The 22,074-nt window shown below is 35.7% G+C and overlaps 1 protein-coding gene across 1 annotated transcript in view; it reads left to right on the plus strand.

Moving 5' to 3' along the window:
- Nucleotides 1-264: 264 nt before the first annotated feature.
- IMPAD1 (inositol monophosphatase domain containing 1) overlaps nt 265-22,074 on the plus strand; it is a 62,183-nt gene continuing 40,373 nt past the window's right edge. Inside the window, exon 1 of the mRNA XM_031946381.1 lies at nt 265-1,169. Within this exon, the coding sequence (XP_031802241.1) occupies nt 783-1,169 (387 nt within the window). The 5' untranslated portion in view covers nt 265-782. The remainder of the gene's footprint in view (nt 1,170-22,074) is intronic.

The raw sequence follows: 22,074 nt of genomic DNA on the forward strand, positions 1-22,074 counted from the left end.
ATCTTTTTGTCAGAGGGAGCAATTGGAAAGACTTTTTTTTTTTTTTTTTTTACCTTCACAGGACCTCCAGCCGAGGGAAACTGGGCGACCCTGATTTACAATGACACCCTTTTCCCAGAGGCCTTCGCGTGCTCTAGTTATTTGGGCAACCTGGCGATGTAGGTCACGGAGGGGTGGGGGGAGGGACGTGGTTAAGCAACGCTCCGGCATATCCCTGCAAGCCAGGCTCTGAGTCACTCTCCACTCCAGTACCGGCTGCTAGTGGGAAGCGCAGATCCCTAATCTCTGGGCCGGAGCGCAATTCGCACACTGGGGCAGGCCCGCCACGCCCCCATCTCCAAACCGGAGGCCGGCACGTTTCCCCGGCGGAGCGCCAGCCCCTCCCGCGCGTAACCCGGATACACACCCACTCCTCCCCTTTCACCTCTCTCCGCCGTTGGCTAGCGGGAAGGGAAAGACCCCGGCGGGCGGTGGGAACCGGACCCGCGTCGCGGAGGCCGCAGCGGCTGCAGACGCGCCTAGCAGGCTGCTCGGCGCGGGTCAGGGAAGGAAGCAGCTGCCTTTATTGTGCCCGGCCGAAGAGAGAGCTCGGGGTAGGGTGGCGGGGGGAGGGGAGGAGAGAGGGGACCCCAGGAATCCCAGGCGGGCCCCGGCTCCCGGGGGTCTCTGCCTGCGCGGGTCGGGGAGCGCTGCGGGCGCCATGGAACGCCGCTGACGGTCCCCGCGTTCCGAGCCTCCCGGGCGGGAATCTCTCCGTTCCGGCTGCGGCCCCGGGTCCAGCCATGGCCCCCATGGGCATTCGCCTCTCTCCGCTTGGCGTGGCCGTCTTCTGCCTGCTGGGGCTCGGCGTGCTCTACCACCTCTATTCCGGCTTCCTAGCCGGCCGCTTTGCCCTCTTCGTCCTGGGGGGAGACCGAGGAGGCGGTCCCGACGCGCCGGGCTCGCGGGCCGACGGGGGCACGGTGGACCTCCGCGAATTGCTGGCCGTGTCGGTTCTGGCCGCCGTCAGGGGCGGGGAGGAGGTGAAGAGGGTCCGCGAGAGCAATGCCCTCAACGAGAAGGCCAAGGGGAAAACCCGGGAAGGCGCCGAGGAGAAGATGACCAGCGGGGACGTGCTGTCCAACCGCAAGATGTTCTATCTTCTGAAAACCGCCTTCCCCAACGTGCAGGTGAGTGACCTGGCTGCGGCCAGCGTGGGGGCAGCGTCTCCTGCCTTTTTTTTTTTTTTTTTTTTTTTTTTTTTTTAACAGCTTAGCCCAGAACACCAGATGGCTTGCGTGTGTTTTGCCTTGAGTAAAGCAGAATAACCTTAGGATAAACATTAGCCGAATGTCTAAAGCAAAAGCTCTGAAATTGGAGTTAATTTCCCAAGCCTTATGCCCGGGAGGTATCGCAAGGGCATCGCCTTATCTACCTTCTCCTGCCGAAGTTAGAATACCATCTGCTGAATAGTTCTAGACTCCTCTGAAACCTTATTGATAGATCCTTGGAACAATTGAGTTACGTTGACCCGATCTCATCTCTTTCTTACTTTTTAACCTATTAGAAAGTTTCTGGAATGAAGAAAATGACCTTGGGAGTGTATCTTATCATGATCTAATTAAGGAAACCTTACTATTCCATCACCTTTTCCTCTCTTTACACTTACAGCGCTTGCTTAATGTACCATATTCACCAATCAATTTATTGATCAAATTAATCAATTTATTATTGATTAATGTTCCTCTCCCCTCATGTTTATTCATAGAATGAGAATCAGAGAGGAGTTGTATTATTTATCCAAAATATAGAACCTTTTCTTCTCGACAGATAATTACAAGCATTGGGCATCCAGGTAGGTCGATGGATCGACGGTTTAATTTTATCATTAACTACTTTAATGAATACTTGAGAATTACAAAGTCCTTTACTTGGATATCATTTGAGGACGCTGTTAATATAGTGCAAGTTTTATTAACCCCATTTTCTGTATGAGGACGGTGCACCTCATAGAGAGGTGAGTGCCGGAGGAATCCACGATAGTCTTCCTCTGCTGTTTAGAGTAGTTTCCTTAGATCTCCTAGTGATACAGTTAGATGGTTTTTAGCCTATGTTGCCACATTGCACAAACATTTTATTAATTAAATTAATTTTAAAAATTTATTCATTTTATTTAATTTCAGTTTTATTAATTTTCACAGCAAGAACTTAGGGTAGTTACTGTGGCATTTCCTTTTGGAGTTTCATGACCAATACACGTCATCTTTATAGTATTTTCTGATTTACTAAAAGTATTTTCGATACCACAGCCCAGAGTTTAAAGTTGTGCAGAGATTTTGTTCATGTTACAGATGAGTTTGGGCCTCTAAGAAGCGATAGGACTTTTTTATGTCACCCAGCTTTAAGTGCAGGGGACAAGATTTACATTCAGGTGTTGATTGTTTAGCATCAATGGAAAATTATTTCCTGAGGAATTTAATAATTGAACGGAAAATGGATTGCATTTGAACTTAAAATGATAGTCATGATTATTTCCTGAGGAATTTAATAATTGAACGGAAAATGGATTGCATTTGAACTTAAAATGATAGTCATGATATCCTGGAAAGAACACTGGATTTGAAGAAAGAAGACCTGGATTAAAATTCAGTGCCTGTGTGATTCTGGGACAAAATTCTTTCACTTCTCTGGAACTTAGTTTTCTCATTTGTAAAGTAAACGCTTCAATCAGAATGGTTTTTAAAGTACTTTCTATCCCTAGATCCTGTGACTTCGAATCAAAAGACCTAGCTTCTGTGCCATATTCTTAGATGCTTAAGTATGAGGAAAGAGTTTAAACTCCCAGACTTCAGTTTTCTTACCTATAAAATTGGATTGATTTTTAAATAGGAATCATACTTTTACTAACTATTTTGTGGGAACTATTGTGAACTACTTTTGTAATGCATGTTCTTCCTTCCCCTTGGGGGAAAATATATATATATATGTATATGTATGTATGTATATATGTATGTATATGTATGCCTATATATATGTATGTATGTATATGTATGCATATATATGTATGTATGTATGTTTGTATGTATATGTATGTATGTATTAACAAGTTATTATTACAGTATGGATTGCCAGTGTCTCAGAGTAGTAAGAGATGACAAATAGCTCAAAGGATAACTAGTAGCACTATATTTAATAATAACCTATGGAATAGGAAAAGATATATTGTCATAAATTTGCAGAAGATTAGAGTGGCTATAAAATTTATTCATGGCTACACAAGTGATTAGGGGTTAAGCAAGGACATATGTAAAAGTTCCTGAAGCCTTGTGACTCAGATATACTTTGTTACTCTCAGTAGCTATTGCCTTATTTTTTAAAACATAGAATTTTTTTTCCTGTGACTTATCACTATGACACTTATCACACAATACATTGATGACACTTAGAAATGATGAGGCAGAGAGGTAGTCCAATGGATAGAACATTGGGCTTGGAATCAGGAAGATCTGACCCTGTATAACTTTCTGTGTGAACCTGAACAAGTCACTTAAGCTCTTTGCTTTAGTCTCCTCAACTGTAAAATGGAGCACTTATGTTGCCACCTTGTTGAGAAGCTTAAATGGGAAAATAATTGTAAAGTGCTTAGCACAGTGTCTAATGCTAAGTGGGCTCTATAGAAATATTTCTCAGCTAGGCAAAGCTAGGAACTTTGTATAATTTAAAATAAACTGTGTGAGTGGCTACTGTTGTGGTTATATGTGACTCAAGTACTGCCAACATTATAAATGTCTATCTTAAAGAAACTTCCTTTAAAAGTAAAAAAAAAAAAAAAAATCCTCTTCTTTCCAGGTTAGTCAATTTTATGGGTAGCATAGGCACTAATCTTGTATTTAAAAATAAGGTGTTTTACATAAGACCAAAGTGTTTTCACTATGTTTTTCCCTTTTACAACAAAATGCTCTTAACAAAACTGCTGTCCTGCAAGTTTGTTTTTGTGATGCATTTGGAAGTCTAGTAAAATTTATTGAGATCAAACCAATGTGTCATTTTCTTCCAGCAATTCCTTCTCCATATTTTTAAATCTTTGGCATTCTAAGAGCTCTAGCCTTGGAATCAGGCTTGGAATCAGGAATTTGGTCTGTGACCTTGTACAATAATAATTAATAATAATAGGAGCTAAACAGATTGAGATAATCTTTAACTGCCTCAGTGTCCTCAATTCTAAAATGGGAATAATATGTAATAGCCACCTTAAAGGATTAGCTTGAAGATCAAATGAGATAATATTTGTAAGATGCTTAATCACAGTCCCTGGAACATAGTAGGTTTTTAACCCTCACTTCATAGGTACAATTTTAAAATTGACAAAAAAATTTTTTGGGAAGCTTAAAAGTGACAGTTTCAAGAGGGATAATAAAGTAATATTGAAGATAGTGGGAAAGATTGTTACTAAAATCTTTCAAAAAAGAGTTTTTTTTCCCCCTTATGTTATTTCCATAACCATTTTGTTCTTTGGGTGATTTCCTAAGGCTGCTACATTTGTTTTCTCACTTACTAGGGAATGCTAAGGCATTATTAGTTGCCAAGGATAATGATCTGCATTTATTCAAGCACAAACACTGAGCTTTTAAAATTGCAGAAATTGGACTCTCCCAGTTTGAGCACAAAATAACTTTTTTGTTTTCTTATGAATATGTGAATGTGTGCAACTAAAATGTTTACATTGGATGGGGGTTGAAACACTAGAGAAGGTAATGTTCGTTTTCATAGTCATAATAGGGTTTGTGTCTTGTTGAGATATCTCCCTTCTTTTCTGCTTTTTTAGAATAGAGGTCAAATGTTTCAGGCCTCAACGAAGAAAAAGAAATGGGGCCCTTCCCTCACTCTTCTGTCCTGGAGGAAATGAGGACTGGGAAGCTTCAAATTCTATTCTGTTATCCCTTCTCTTTCCTGTTGTTTGGAGTAATCACTACACCATATTCCACTGCCTCCCTAAAGACACCTTCCTTCTCAAGCCTGATTAGAGCCTGAGGCTTGGTCCTAGCCAGATGGTGAAGTTCATTTCTCATTCTCCAGAAAATTTCCTTCCCAGTTATTAGCCATGTATCAGTACATGGAGACAGATACCCTTGACAACCAGAGTTAAGTTATGGTCAGGAGATCTAGTTTCAAATGAATTTTCAGACATTTATTAATGTGATTATCTCAACCTCCTTGGTAAAATGGAAATAATAGCACCCCCCTAATGTTGTTTTGAGATTCAAATGGGATACCCTATTTAGAAAAGCACCTGCTTAAAGGACCCTTCTAATATTTATTGTTGTTTTCTTCATTTCCTATCAAAGAATAACTTATTTAACAAGCATTTACTAAGCACTTATGTTCTAGACACTGGGGAATGCAAAGACAAGAAAAAAAAAAAGGAAAAAAAGACAAGTCCTTCTGACTTGAAGGAGCTTACATTCTATTTTGATAATGATAAATGACAATGATAAATAAATACAAACTATATACAAAGTCATTTGGAGCTGTAGCACTTGGTGGTTGGGGGAGGAGAATTGTATTGCACTTTGCTGGAAATTAGAGATTCTAAAAGTTGAGGAGCTAGTATATTCCAAATACTACGACCAAACTTGTTGGTTAATTGCTTGGTTGTCTTTTACTTTAAAAGAAGACCAAAATGGCATCCCTGTGTTAGGATCAAGTTAGTGAATCTGAATATGGCTGATCAGACCGATATAAGCTTAGAATGCTTTTCCACTAGATGGACTCAAATACTTCCTATGAACATTTGCAGTGGATACTCTAACTTTGTGCATCTCATATTTCTTCTGAGCTAATTCAATTCTGCTTTGCCCTCAGAGCATAATGCCTTCTCAGATGAGGTCACACTATACTGGGTGATCCTGTGCCATTGTCTTCTGTGTTATACATTCTTACAAGAGACCTTGAGAGGTCTTCCTTCTTCTCCTGCCTCTTGAGCAGTAGTATCATACTCAAATACAAACAGGGGCTATGAAACTATACGTGAGGATTTTGTGGGTTGAGTATTTGTTTAGAAAATCATACATTTTCTATGCTTAATTGCATTTTTATTTATTTTGATAGATGCTTAATTTTAATTTTAATCTGGTCTGGGCTGTTATGGGCCCACCTGTATGCAGCCTACTGGCTATGCCTTGGATGCCTCTGTCCTAAATCAAAGATTCTTAACCTTGAGTTCATGAATGTTTTTTCTAAGTTGCAGACAGCTACATTCCAATATAATTATTTTTTCTTTGTAATCTTATATATTTTTTGTATTTAAAAACTTCTGAGATGGAATCCCTTAGCTTTACCTCACTACTAGAGGTCCATGACATAAAAAAGAGTTAAAAGCTGTGTTTCTAGATTACTGTCATGGGAGATACAGAGCTCCATATCCCTCTGCTAATAGTAGTCATGTAGTTTGGGGTCTTCCAGCAAGGTTTGAAGCTTATGGGACTATACTTAAAAACGAAGGGAAGGCTAATGTAAGGCATTTCCTCACAGTTCTTTGTGGGTATGATGCTGATGTTCCGTGGATGGGCCATAATAACTTACTTTGAGGCTCATCTAGTTTTACCATTCTCTATCTACTTTCCATAGTACTTTAAGCTTTGCAAAGTGCCTTAATAACCTTTTAAATTAGATAATATGAGTGTTTTAAGTGTAGTTTAGCAGAGAAGAAACTAAGTGAGTTTCTCATGAACACATTAGTGAGTTTCTAAGTTGTCATTAATTGTCAGGTCTCCTGATTCCCAAATCCAGACCTAGAGTTACTATAGATTTCTAGTAGATTAGGAGACCAGCAGACTAGTAAATTTCTGTTCTGCCTGCTTTACACTTCTATCTTCTTGTCTCTGAACTTAGAAATGATTTTTTTTTTTAACATGGGAAAGAAATAGCATTGTGAATCCTTTCTATGCCAGTCTTCAATGATTCTTTCATAGGTAAGATGGCAAATCGTGAACTGAATGATAATATTGTTCAACAATACTGTTAGAGCCTAGAGTATCAATAATGACTTCTTGGCCTGAAGGAGAGTTTCTTTTGGAGTGCTGCAGGATACTGTCTGTGAACCTGTCCTGTTCAATTGTTTGTTTGTTTTTTATCTAGGACATGGTCCAAAATTTATTACAGATAACATAGCATTTAGAGGGATAACAACTCTTGATAATTGACAAGATTCAAAATGGTATCAGACAGAAATGGGATAAATATCATATTTTGCTCTTAGATTGGCAAAAAAAAATGAATACCAGAATTTACAGTTGATATAGGAATTTAAATTTGCTTCAAATATGCTGTTTCACTAACAGAATGATGAAGCTGATAATAATAAAAACAATAATAATAATTCAAATCAACATTAAGCTAGTTAATAGAAATTTAATATTTCCTATGAGATGAAGTAATGCTTTCACACAAGGTGCTCTGTAATGGCCAAACAATATTTCATAAGATCATAGGGTTTCAAGGATAAAACAATACTAATGGTCCTCTAATCTAGCCTATCATTTTATAGATGAGAAAACTGGAACCTAGAGAGGTTATCTTTTTAGGGCCAGGCCTCTGTTGGGATTTTGGGCACAGCTCAAGTAAGATGGAACACACATAGCATGTCACTGAACACCCTCTCTCCACCCTTCCGCCCAAACATCCCAGTCCACACAACTTCCTTTGAAGTAGTATACCAAGGATGAATGAGCTCAGAGAAAATCGTGAAACCTCAATGACTGGGTCTACCACAAATTAATGTTAGGTAATTTCAATTAGGCAACCCTTTTATGTCTTCCTCCACTATTCTCTCTTTCACTTCTACTCATTTTGGATTCCAGTCTCATCATTTCAAATGAAACTACACTTACCAAAGAGATTCCAAATGATTTCTTAATTGAGAAATCCAATTTTTTTTCAGGCATTGTCATTGACTTGTCTATAGCCTCTGACACTGCAGATCATTCTCTTCTCCTTGTTTATTCTTTCCAGGTTTTCAGGAGATTATTTTCTTGCGTTTTTGTTTGTTTTGTTTTGTTTTCCTACCTGACAGTTTGTTTAGCTCCTTCTATGAATGGTTGTCCTCCAAGAGAGTTAGAAATCAAATAAGTTAAATTTCAGCATAAGGAAAAAGGCTTGCAAAGGAAGTCCTCCTGAAAAGGAAGGTTTTTAAGCACCCAAACTTCAACACAGTCGATCTTTTTTTTTTTTTCCCAAATACATGCAAAGATAGTTTTCATCATTTACCTTTGCAAAACTTGTGTTTCAAATTTTTCTCCTTCCCCATCCCATCCCATAGAAAGTTAGCAATCCAATATGGGTTAATCTTGTGCAATTCTTCTAAACATTTCCATATTCTTCATGCTGCAGAAGAAAAATCAGATCAAAAGGTGAAAAAATAATAACAACAAAGATAAAAATACTATACTTTGATCCACATTCAGTCTCCATAGTTCTCTCTCTGGATGCAGGTGGCACTTTCCATCACAAGTCTATTGGAATTACCTTGAATCACTTCATAATACAATCATTCTTAACTCTTAAGTAAACAGTTCTCACAAACAGTTCTTGTGTGCAGGCATTTTAGGAACAATAATATGGGAACAAGTCTGTAAGTTGGAATTGTTGATCTCTGTGATTGTCTCAAATCTTTAGGGATTTGAACTTTGGGATTGTTCAGTGGGATACATAACCAGAGTTAGCATGATGGGCACAGGAGTGATGCACCTAGTTTGGTTCACTTAGCATGTTAAGAGATGTGATTAATCACTTTCTGCTGCAGCATGTCAGCTATGGTACCAGCTTCCCTCAGATCCCCTGGAAAATAGGGATCAAAGCAATACAAAAATTTTATTGTCAGAGTGTGAATTCAGGGGTTTGTTGTTAATGCCAAGCTTAGGGCACAGCTTGCTTACTGGGCCTCAGATTTGGAAAACGGGGTGTCTCTTAATATTTTAACATTTCCCTCTTTTGGTGAAAGAGAAAGGATCTGAAAGAACTCTTCTTATGGCCAATAAAAGAGAGGTAGTTATAAGCCAAGATGCCAGGAGAGGAAGTTCCTTGAGTGGACCTATTGGGGGAAGTTATGTCCCAAGTATCATTTTTAACTGCTATTTCCTTGCAAACAGAAAAGGGTGAGGGGATTGGAGGGTGAAGAATGTAGAGGGAGAAAAAGAAATTAGGACATTATACTGGGCCCTTGTCTAGAATATTGGGGACAGTGATCTCATTTGGATGTCAGCTGCTTTTGGGTCCATACTAGAAAGACTAGAAAGAGACTAGAAAGTCTCTGTTGGGCTTTGCAGTCCATTCAGGAACAGCGGTTTCTTCAGATGATCCAGGAGTGCACACAGACAAGGTTGGCAACTGTGGAAATAGTCAGACCCCTTAGAGAAAACTCTTTGAAGAAGTCTTTGAATATGAGTTTCTGGTCAGCAACCCTAGTTTTAATCCTCTAAACAACATATAGAGATGATTCACTTTCCCAGGCACCCAGGGATTAGGCTCAAACGATGTAATAACATTTTCCCCATAATTCTTATAATTTCATTAAGTCACATCAAGATCATATTACTTAGAGGTCTCATAATGGACTAGTTCCATTATGAGAAGGAAGGGAGGCCTCTGTTGGGATTTTTGATTGTCACCAAGGTAACCAAGAAAATAAACATAAATAATCTGGAAACAAAAGATCAAAGTAATATATTGGTTTTTGCCAATATTGCTTAATGTCAAATTTTTGTATCCCAGTTATCCATTCTCAATATCCATTTAGCTGGCACATTTTGAGTTCCAGAAGTCTCATATAGTTATTTGTTCCCTGGATACCTTTTCTGGGACAATATTTTTATTTTCAGCACAGCTTTAAATGAGACCCTGCTCTTCCAGTTCCAAATCTAGAGTTTTCTTAGATAATTCTGCTAGTAATGCCATATACATTTGGTTCTTCAATTTTGAAACTTCAGAGAATTTCAGTTTATTATATAACATTTTCTGTTTCTGATAAGACTCTTTTTAAAAATTATGAGCTACTTTTCTATTTTCCGACCACCACCACATAGTTTTGATAATCACTGCCTTATTATGTAGTTTAAGATCTAATATTGATAAATTTCCTTTCTTTATATTTTTTAAAAAATTAATTATTTTGCTATGCTTGATTATTTGTTCTTCATTTTTACTACATTGGTCTTATCTATTCATCAATATTTTATATTTCTCTAATTATTTAAATCTGATATAATTTCTGGATTTCTTTTGGCAAATGTACTTCCAGATATTTTATACTATATAAATTTATTTTAAATGAGATATCTCTTATAATCTCTTCTTAGTGAGTTTTGTTTTATGATATATAGGAATGCTTGTGTATCATTGTCTGCAAAAAGATAGTTTTATTATCTTATTACCTATTTTGATTCCTTCTATTTATTTTTCTTATTGCTATGATTTCCAATACAACATTGAATGATATTGGTGATATCTTTGTTTCATACCTGATCTTACTAGGAAGGCTTCTAGTTAAACCCTGTTACAAGTAATGCGTAGGGATGGTTTTAGATAAAAATGCTTTTTATCAATACAAAGGGAAAAAAAAAAAAAAAAAACCTTTATACATCTACACAATCCTTTTATATTTCTTTTATATTTTTCAAATAGAAATGAGTGTTGTACTTTATCAAAAGCTTTTTTCTGCATCTATTGTTATATCATTTTCTTCATGTAAAATTGATTCAATCAATTGTTAATAGTTTTCCTTATGTTAAACCATTCCTGCATTCCTGACGTAGATCCCACTTGCATAGATTACAAATAATCTTGTAATATGTTGTTGCAGTCTTTTAGGTAGTACTTTAGAATTTTTCTTTCCATAGTCATTAGTGAAAACTGATCTATAATATTCTTTTTTGTTTTTACTCTTCTTAGTTTATATCTGTTTCATAAAAGGAGTTTGTCAGGATCTTTCCTTTGCCTATTATTCCAAATAATTTATTTAATATAGGAATTAGTTGGTCTTTAAATGTTTGATAGAATTCACCTGTAAAGCTGGCTGATTCTAATGCTTTTTTTGGGGGTAGGGAGCTCATTTATGACTTGTTCTGCTTTTTAAAATTATCAGACCCTTTAAAAATAATTTTACTTAAATATTATCAGTGCAATTTATGTGCAACTTACTTAATCAACAAATCTGTAATCCAATTTTGAGAATTTACTACTAAAATGTATTCAAAGCCTGCATGAAAGATAAATTTTAGAAGATAATTATATACATCTGTATATAATTTTTTAGAGAAAACAGTCTCATCTTGTTGCTTTTTCAGATTTAGTATTTCATTTAATCAGATAACTTTGACATTACGTTTTGTCTTATTACTCTCTTTAACCATTTACCCCATAGGAAGATATCCTTATATTATAATTTGTCCCCCTTTATAGGTTAAAATGGTAAGATGTTCATACTTGCATCTTATTACCTTAACTCACAGATGTTTCAGTATTTTACTTTGATTCTAGGCATAAATCATATCTGACAGTCAATGATGTAGTCACAGTGTAATCAAAAGCAAGGCCCAGGATCAATCAGTTGGGAATTTTTCTATCAGAAAGGAAATGGTGCAAAGGAGAAATAGAGTCACAAGGCTTTTCCCAGCTTGTCTCCAGACTTTTCCCAGGCATAGATAGACATCCAACTTTAGTGGTTTCTAGACTGTATGTAGCACATGCCATTTTCTACTATTGGCTTAATGATAATTCAGACAACTATCCCTATAATCATAGTTCAGAATAGTAATACAATAGTAAATTATAGTCCCAAGAAATTTTTATCTTAAATAGCACAATTTCACTCACCACAACTTAGAGTTTGAATATTGTTCCTGTTTACCTAACAGCTAACTTTTCATTATCCTTTTTTTTTTAAAATAAACTAAAACCACCTGTATTTCAGTGTTTCAGATATTACAGCAAATACTTGATAGCTGATTCATTATCAACATCTTGTAGTGACACCTTTAAGCCATCCTATAGTTTCATAATATCCAAAAAATTTCAAATGAAAATTTGGTGTTATAGTTAACATTATTATCATCATCTGTTTTATTTTTTTTTATTTAATAGCCTTTTATTTACAGGATATATGCATGGGTAACTTTACAGCATTAACAATTGCCAAACCTCTTGTTCCAATTTTTCACCTCTTACCCCCCCACCCCCTCCCCTAGATGGCAGGATGACCAGTAGATGTTAAATATATTAAAATATAAATTAGATACACAATAAGTATACACATCATCTGTTTTATAATAAAATATACCTCACTACATATTTAAGTTTTCAAATATCTATTTTTATCACATCTTTTTAAAAGTCCAATTTATGAATAACAGCATCCAGATTAAAGCTAGATTATTCTAATAATCTCCTAATTGGTCTCCCAGCTTTAATTTGTTCCACTTTCTAATTCTTCCTTCCCATTGATACCAGAATTATATCCCTAAAGCAAAGGTCTAATCATATTCTTCTGCTTAAGAAAACAAATAAGCAACCCTTTAGTGATTCTCATTGCTTAAAATAATATCTGTTATTCTGACATTCAAGATACCCTACATTCTTTTTTTTATTATTATTTTTTCCTGAGGCTGTTGGGGTTAAGTGAACTGCCCAGGGTCACACAGCTAGGAAGTATTAAGTGTCTGAAGTCAGATTTGAACTCTGGTCCTCCTGACTTCAGGGCTGGTGCTCTATTTGCAATCTAGCTACCCCAACTTAAAAGCCATCTTCCAGCTTTGTAGAATACTTAAATATTCAGTGTATTCTTTTTTATTAGATTTAAATCTAACCTGGTTCTTCATTCTGAGCTGCTGTTTCCCATCTCTGTCATTGCTATCTCTCATATTTACTCATGATTTCCCCACATCACTGCCTATTGAAATTTGTACCTTCTTTCAAGACCCAACTCAGGTTCTCTGTCCTTCACAGATTTCCTCCTGCCTCTTGTGTTTGGCTGCTAGGTGGATAATTCCAAGCTGCCTGGAGTCAGGAATACTCATCTTTCTGAGTTCAGATCCAGCCTCAGACACATTGTACCTGTATGACTCAAATCAAGTTACTTAGCCCCATTTGTCTCATCTGTAAAAAGAGCTGGAGAAGGAAATGGCAAACTATTTCAGTATTATTTCCAAGAAAACCGCAGATAAATAATTGGTTTAACAACAACTTTTTAAAGTTTTTTCTATAATGAGTGATCTTTTCCTATTTGAATTTCTCATCTCCTAATTTCTCCATTTTTTTGGTTGAATGTTATAGTGAATAGGGTACATCATTGCAGCAGCATGGTGTAATAAATAGGATGCTACACTTGGAATCAGAAAGAGTCTAGGTTTGAGGTTTGTCTCATACACAAGCTGTGCTATCTTGAGCGTTTTTTATGACTATATAACACATTTTAGGAATACTTTTGCCCCTAGTAGGAAGAAGATTATAATAAGTGTAGCAACGATAATGGAGCCCTTAAGAATTGAAGATGTCACTGACAGAGTAGAGAGAGAGAATTCTGTTCCTCCTTCTTCTGGAAGCACTAATTCATGAACTGGGGAGGAAGAGGACATGCAGTTAATGGGTAAGGGCAGCATTCTGAAGGGCTTGGTTAGATGATAAGTAGCTTAAGAAATACATAGCATCTTTGGTGGTATTATATGCATCCTGGAGCCTGGAGTAAGAAGAAAAGCTTAGAGAACAAATCCTGGGAAGCAGATTGAGGTTATTATCCTTTTTCAGAAGAAGCAGCCAAAATCATACAAGGCAATAATCCCAAGGCAGGAATTGTTTGAACTTGGGGTCTTTACGTTAGTGCCTTTTGGTGGATTTCTTGAGATTCTATTCAAAAAGACTTTTAAAAGCTTTTTTTTTTTTTTTGCTGCTGACCTTGTATACAAACTTATTCCAACTGTTCAGCTATAGAATGTCCTAAGTGTACATTCTACAACTCTTCTAATTTCTCCACATTCTTTATTTCATCATAACTAAGTTTGTTCTTTTAATAATTTGATTTTCACTTGCTTGTCTAGTCATTGCAGCCTATAAGAATAGTTTCCCAAGGCCAGGCAACAGCTTTGTGATAGTTTGTTACTGTTTTTAATGACACTTAAGTAGCTTTATTTACAGCTTCAAGGCTGGTGTTTGGTGGAAGTAATTCCTAGAGAAAGCAATTACCTTAGCAGTCTGTGAGAGGCGGTACCATTTTCAATGTGATGAACACAGAACCATGCCTTTTTCGAGCATGTGCTGAATCCTCTGTTGTGAGAACAAGAAACTAATATAAAGGCAAAGATGTCTGATGCATGAGCGGTTAACATTACCCAAATGGGATTTTGTCCTCTCCCCTGATGAAATCTGTTGACACAATTTATAATAATCCCAGTAGAGAAGTTAGAAGATAAAAACAAATGAAATCCAGATAGTAGAAGTATCACCAGCTAGCTCTTTAGGGTCAGCAGAGTCAACACATCCAATTCACTTAGTAGAGAATCCCACTATAGAAGTCAGAGAGAAATGTCATGCTGAATAATTTATAATAATTAATGGTATGCAAACTAGGGGCAATTTTAGTGAACAATACTGTGTAATTGAAAATAATGGCAATGAGTCTAATCACTTTGTGCTTAGGTGAGGTTGAAGAATCTTTGCTTCCTGGCTGGAATTTGTTCTTTGGTGTGTAACTATAATTGTTTGTAGAGGCTGGTGCTGGTCCTGGTTTTCCCTTTGGGCCTTGGGCCTCTGGAGTCCTTTGTTTGATTAGAGCTTATCTCATTCCTAAGATTCATTTTATGGCCTGCCTGAATCTTTCTTTTGTTCATAGCTGTGTTACACTGTTGGAAGTTTTGTTTCTGAGCATTCATAAAGTGTTTTTTTTCCCTTTGTAATCCCTTTTATTCCATTTTGACTCAGCATTCAAAAGCCAAAGTAATCTAAAGCCTGTGGTCTTGATACCACAAACTTATCTTTTCATGGTAGGGGTGGCTCTACTGGGATGAGCATCATTATGATGCTGGTACCTTGATTCTGATTGAAAACTTAGTTGCTGAGGATTGTTTCCCTTTCTATATTTGGGGAGTTCTTGCCCCTACCCAAGATGAGTCTGATGGAACTACTTCAGAAACCAGACTGTCTGTACTTCTAGCCACACCAAAGTATGGACTAAAAGGAATTTATGCACCTACTCAAGTTTAGATCCCTTTATTCTTGCTGCTTTCTTGGATGGTTGGGATACAGCGATAAAAATGGAACAGTCTTCCATTCTTCAAAGAGGTAATAGAAATTGAGGGGAGAAAGGGATATAACAAAAGGACGAGTAATTGCAAAATACATGCAAAGTAATTTTGATGGGGTAAGACGTTAACAACTACAGGCTTTATGTAGAATGTGGCATTTGAAGAAATCTGCTGATGTCACACATGAAATGCAGAATTCCAAAAAGTACACTGGAGAATTTAATATCATATGGGCCAGCTAGATGACACTGAATAAAGTGCTTCATTTTGAATCGGTAAGAGATGTGTTCAAATAGGGCCCCAGACATTTACTAGTTGTGTGACCTTGCACAAGTCATTTATCCTTCATTTCTCTCAGTTTTCTCATCTCATCATCTCATTATCAGGGATAATAGTAGTATCTATACCCTACAGTTATTATGGGCATCAAATAAGATAATTGTAAATGTTCTTGGCATATGGTAAGCATTATATAAATGTTAGCAATCAATATGATGTTCTGTATCACATATATCGCATATACTGGGATGCCTTGGAGATACAGGTTTGGTTTCAGACCATCACAATAAAATGAATGTCACATTTGGTTTTCCAGTATGTAAAAAAGTTATGTTTACATAATATGGTAATCTAGTGTGTGCCATAATTTTATGTCTAAAAAAGCAATGTGCATAATTTAATTAAAAATACTTTATTGCTAAAAAAAACAAATGCTAACCATCATCTGAGCCTCACTGAGCTGAAATTTGTATATCCTCACACTCTAGATTTTCATGTATTAAATTTTGAGATGAAGGGAAAAAATAGACATTTTATTTATATAGCAAATGGTAGTATGATAACAGTGGATGCAAATCCTGTCTTTGATAGTTAATATCTGTTTGACATTAGGTAAATTTTTCAGGGTCCTAAGCATCTCAGTAATTATAAATTACTGATAAATTGTGGATCTGCATTGGTGAAAGAAGCTTTCATACTAAGACTCCCCATATTGATGAAATCACAAGTTCAGACCAAAAATAAGAAAAAAAAAAATGTAGAACTCATTCTTTATATGAGGTCAGAACAACAGAGTTGACTACCCTTGTTGATCACTTGGTAAAATTGAGAATATTTTAGCATTTGTGCCTTTTCTTATTTTGCTGTGTATAATTACCCATGTTAGCATGCATTCCTAACTTCATATAATTGATATTTATATAGTGCTTTCAGGTTTGCAAAGTGCTTTAAATACTAAAGAGGCTTTTGAAGTAGGCACTAAAGATATTTTCCAAGTGATAAAAATGAGACTTGGTGACTTTTTTTGGGGGGGGGGGGGGGAGGCAATTGGGATTAAGTGACACAGCTAGTAAATGTCTGAAGCAGTATTAGAGACAATAACATAATTTGCCCATGAGCATAGAGATAAGAAGAATCAGAGAGATTTGAACCAGATCTTTCTGTTTAACAGATTTAGATTTTTATCTACTGTCATGTTATTTCTCTCTTTGTAGAACACATCTTATTTTAAAGTTTTATGAATGTCTTCTTTGTACCTTACAGACATTTACATTTACATTACTTAGTGAAAGATCTTTTGTACAAAGTAAACAGTTGAGTAAAATTAATGACAGGACTTACATCTGAAGCTCTTTTAATGTTAAAGAAAGTATTCTTCCTTCTATTATCCACCCCAGTGGGGGGGGGGGGGGAGGGGAAGGAGAGATAGAAAAATGGAATACATTTTTCTTTTTTTTCCAGATTTTTAAAAATTATTATATCTCTTTATTTCTAGGCCTCTCTGAAATCATCCTGTGTTGGTCATTTCTTACAGAACAATAATATTCCATAACATTCATATGCCATAATTTATTCAGCCATTCTCCAATTGATGGGCATCCATTCAGTTGGAATACATTTTTTGTAACAGATTTTCATATATAAGCAAAACAAATTGCCTCGTTGGCTATATGAGGAAATATATTCTACAACCTGATTCTACAACCTGACACCTCTTTGTCATAGTACATTTCATCATTGGACCTCTGAAATCATGGATGGTCATTGTATCCATCATAGTTCTTAAAGCTTTCAGTTTTTTTTTTTTTTTTTTTTTTTTTTTTTGGTTTTTTACTTTTGTATATTGCTGTTATATAAATTGTTCCCTTTTTTGTTCATTCTTCATCAATTTTAAATTGTTTTCACAAGTGTTCATTTTCATAATATTATATTATAAAATTTTTCTGCTTCTATTTGTTTTACATTGAAGCAGTTCATATAAATGTTTCTGTTGCCTGTGATGTTTATTTCTTTATTTTCTTCCTAAAAAGCACTATGAGGGACACAAGCCTCTGTGATAAAGTCCAACCTTCTTGATTGTGCTATATCAAAGTTAAAACTGCCTTTTTATTTATTCACAGACCTCAATACTCCTGAGGGTTCCTGAACCAATTCAAATGAAACTGGGAAATATTTAGTAAAATAAATAAAAAATACAATAGAACATTGATAATGTGAATGTGTACTTTTTAAAGTCACTGTATATCTAGCAGAGGTGGTTTAGTAGCACCCATTTTTATTTGTCTTGACACTACTGCTTTTAAGTGCCTCCAAACAGACATCCAAGCCTGGTCATCTCAAACTTATTAGGTTGATAGGGGAGTCATCAGATCAAATCTCTCTTCTAGCTTTAGAAATGATTTTTTTTTTTCATCATAAAGTATCTTGACAGAACACATACACAATAATAGCCTGGAAATTTAAATTTATAAAATCCAGAAACTGCAACTTAGATACAGATCTAAGATACTTGAACTTAATTGGCCATCCTAACAAGATTTGGCTGTACTGCTTTAGCCTTCCCCAGGCTTCTGGAGGGAAAAGGCTTTTCTGAACATGTTGGCAGCTGTTGTAATCCTTGAGAGAATTCACTATTTTTCTTTACTAGCTTGCTGCCAGACTGCTCTCTCTTTCCCTGTAGTCTTTATAGGGCTCTGAGTTCTTACTTAATTGCCAAAAAAAAAAAAAAAAAAAAAAAAAAAAAAAAAAAGAGAGAAAGAGAAAAGATACATTTATTAAGGAAAGGTACTCTTACATATATCTTTTTTTCTTTTTTTAAATTAAAAAAAGTTTTATATTTTTAATAATTTTTACTTTATTTTTAATATACATTGCTTTATTAATCATATTAGGACAGAAAAATCAGAGCAAAAGGGAAAAACCGTGGGAGAGAGAAGAAAAAAAGTGAAGATAGCATGTGTTGATTTACATTCCATTTCCCTTCTGGCCAAAGTTTATGGGGATTGTTTTGTATTTATATCTTTTTTTCTCTTTAGCAAATGACACATAATAGGCACTTTGAACTATTTATTTAATGAATGAGTAGGAAAAATTAATGAGAGATTTTTTTCAAGATGGGAAACTTTTAAAGTGCTTAACAACTGGGAGGAGTCAATGGAGAGGAAGAGATTAAAGATGTTCAGAGATGGTGGGGAGGGAAGTAGAAAATACACACACAACACACACCCATACCCACACACACACACATACATATTCTCTAATAAAGGCTACTGATATAGAACTTGAGTTGGAATAGTTTTTTTTTTTTTCCTTTTACTACTCAGGGAAAATGTTCACAATACTTTTTTTTTTAACTGAAGCATGAAGTATTTATTTATTTAAAGCCACACTGATAAGGTCCTGCGTAGCCAGGTGGGCCTTGTCAGAGAAAACCTGAATCTCTCTCTGTAAATAATCTGGGAGTCTAGCTACTCCTTGAGGCAAGCAGAGAGATCTGTAGATCTTTGCTAATTCTTTTTTATGGTACAGAATCTCTTTTTAGGATTAGCCTGCCATGATATATTCCTACCTCACGGCATCTTCAACCTATACACCATTATTTGGTGCCTGATTCCATCGTTCTGGTGACCATGAGAAAAAACAAACAAGCAAAAAGTGAAAATACTATGCTTTGATCCATATTCATATTTCTCTTACTGGATAGGGATAGCATTTTCCATCCCAAGTTTATTTATTAACCCAAGGAATTTCCTTGAATCCCCACATTGTTTAAAAGAGCTATGTCCATCATAGTTGATTATCATAATCTTGTTTTTATTGTATACAATGTTCTTGTGGTTCTGCTTGCTTTACTTGACATCAGTTCTTGAAAGTCTTTCCCAGGCTTTCTGAAATCAATCTGCTCATCATTTCTTATAAACAATAATATTACATAACATTCATATACCATAACTTATTCAGCCATTCCCCATTTGATGAGTATCTACTTGGTTTTTAGTTCCTTACCACTACAAAAAGGACTGCTACAAATAATTTTGCACTTGTGGGTCCTTTTTCTCTTTAATGATCTGTTTGGAATACAGAGCCAGTAGTGACACTTCTAGATCAAAGGGTATCCATAGTTTGATAGCCTTTTGGGCATAAATCCAAATTGCTCTCCAGAATAGTTGAATTATTTCAAACTCCACCAACAATTCATTAGTGTCTCAGTTCCCATCCATCATTTATCATTATCTTTCTTCATCATCTTAGCCAATCTGAGATGTGTGTAATGTTACCTCTGAGCTGTCTTAATTTGCAAAAAGAAAATATTAATAATTAATGTATCTATTGTACCTTCTATATGCTATATACTGTGTTAACACATCAGAACCATGTCATTTGATTTGGATACAACCCCGTGAAATAGATGTCATTAAAACTCAAACTTTACAGTTGAGGAAAATGAGATAGATGGAAAGTGATATAGATGAAGGTTGAATGACTTGTTAGGGATCCTACAATTAGTTGATATTGGATTTGAACTCAAGTCTTCCTCATTTCAAGTCTGGCTCTCTTATCTACTATAGCACCTAGCTGCAAACAGCCATTTAAATATATATATATATATATATATATTTTTTTTTTTTCAGTGATATGTTTTGTGTTGCTTTGCCTTCATAATTACTTGTTTGCATGATGTTGTAGTCTTCTAACTCCTACCTTTTGCCTCTCAATTACTTTTTGATTGTTCCCAAACAGCAATTTTTGGAAACTATAATGTTCTATGACTTGGAGACATAATTGCTGGAAGAATATCAGTATACAGAGAGAGAAAGAGAGAGATGCCTTTGTTTCAAGGACAAGCTTGGGGCCATTGAAATGACTTCGTCATTTCCCCAGAGGCAATCCAGTATACTCTCTTCTCCTTCTAGTCAATTCTGTACTCTGTCATGTATTTGCAAATTGAGATGGCTTTTGTAGCCACAGAGTTAAAATATCAGCGCTGGACTCTATAATCAGAACAATCCATCCTTGGATTTGTGGGTGAGATCTTAGAACCCTGGGCTCAATATATTTTAGGGAAGGAATGAATGTAGTGGCGTAGGAAGGTCAGTTAAGATAAGCAGGATAGGATTGGCAGAATATGTTAAATATATTTAAGAGTAGTTATCAGAGTATTTTTGCCCTGAGGTTAGAAGAAATTATAATAAATGTATAATACATAATATTTTGAGTTTTAAAATAAATTAACAAGCATTTATTGAGTGCTTTCCAAGGCCCAGGCATAGTATTAACTACTCAAAATATAAATAAAGACAAAAACAAATCTGCTCTGACTAGACCTGTTTTCCCAAAGCTTTAACCTTTTATGATAACTGTGTTTGTTCTTTAATCCCCACCTGCACCCTGGGCTAACATGTATGTATGTACAGTCATGGGCTGGGTCAACTAAGGGAGGTCAGGCCTTGGGCTCTGATAGCTACAGATAAAGACGTAATCTTTTTTGAAGAAAATTTTACTACAAGGATTTACCTTTAAATTATGTTTTAATGATTTCAAAATATTTTTTTTCCTAGAAATTGCTTAGCATTTATATATCCCAAAGAAATCTTAAAGAAGGGAAAGGGACCTGTATGTGCACGAATGTTTGTGATAGGTCTCTTTGTAATGGCCAGAAGCTCGAAACTGAGTAGATGCCCATCAGTTGGAGAATAGCTGAATAAATTGTGGTATATGAATATTATGAGATATTATTGTTCTGTAAGAAATGACCTGCAGGATGATTTCAGGAAGGCCTGGAGAGACTTACATGAACTGATGCTGAGTGAAATGAGCAGGACCAGAATATTATTATATACTTCAACAACAATACTATATGATGATCAGTTTTAATGGAGGTGGCTCTCTTCAACAATGAGATGAACCAAAACAGTTCCAATAGAGCAGTAATGAACAGAACCAGCTACACCCAGCGAAAGAACTCTGGGAGATGACTATATAAACCACTGCATAGAATTCCCAATCCCTCCATTTTTGTCCGACTGCATTTTTGATTTCCTTCACAGGCTAATACTACACTATTTCAAACTCTGATTCTTTTTGTACAGCAAAATAACTGTTAAGACATATAGTCTTTAACATACTTAACATGTATTGGTCAAACTGCCATCGGGGGGAGGGGATGGGGTGAAGGAGGGGAAAATTGGAACAAAAGGTTTGGCAATTGTCAATGCTGTAAAATTGCCTGTGCATATAACTTGTAAATAAAAAGCTATAATAAAAAAATTAAAAAAAAAATAAAAAGCAATTTGTTTAGAATAAAAAAGAGAAAAAAGAAATTGCTTAGCATTTAAAAACTACATACTTGAAAAAAAATGAATTTTTGCTTTTAGTGATTTTTTTACTTTTTTAAATAAAAATATAATGCTCTTTGTTCCTTTTAAAAACAATTTTAAGAATTATAATGTTAGGTTTTCAGAAAAAGGATATGGTATTTTTTACTAACTTTCCTGATTTCCAAGGCTAAAAATACTACTATAGTTTGTTT

This window comes from Sarcophilus harrisii, chromosome 1, assembly GCF_902635505.1.
Source record: "Sarcophilus harrisii chromosome 1, mSarHar1.11, whole genome shotgun sequence".
NCBI classification, from domain to species: Eukaryota; Metazoa; Chordata; class Mammalia; order Dasyuromorphia; family Dasyuridae; genus Sarcophilus; species Sarcophilus harrisii.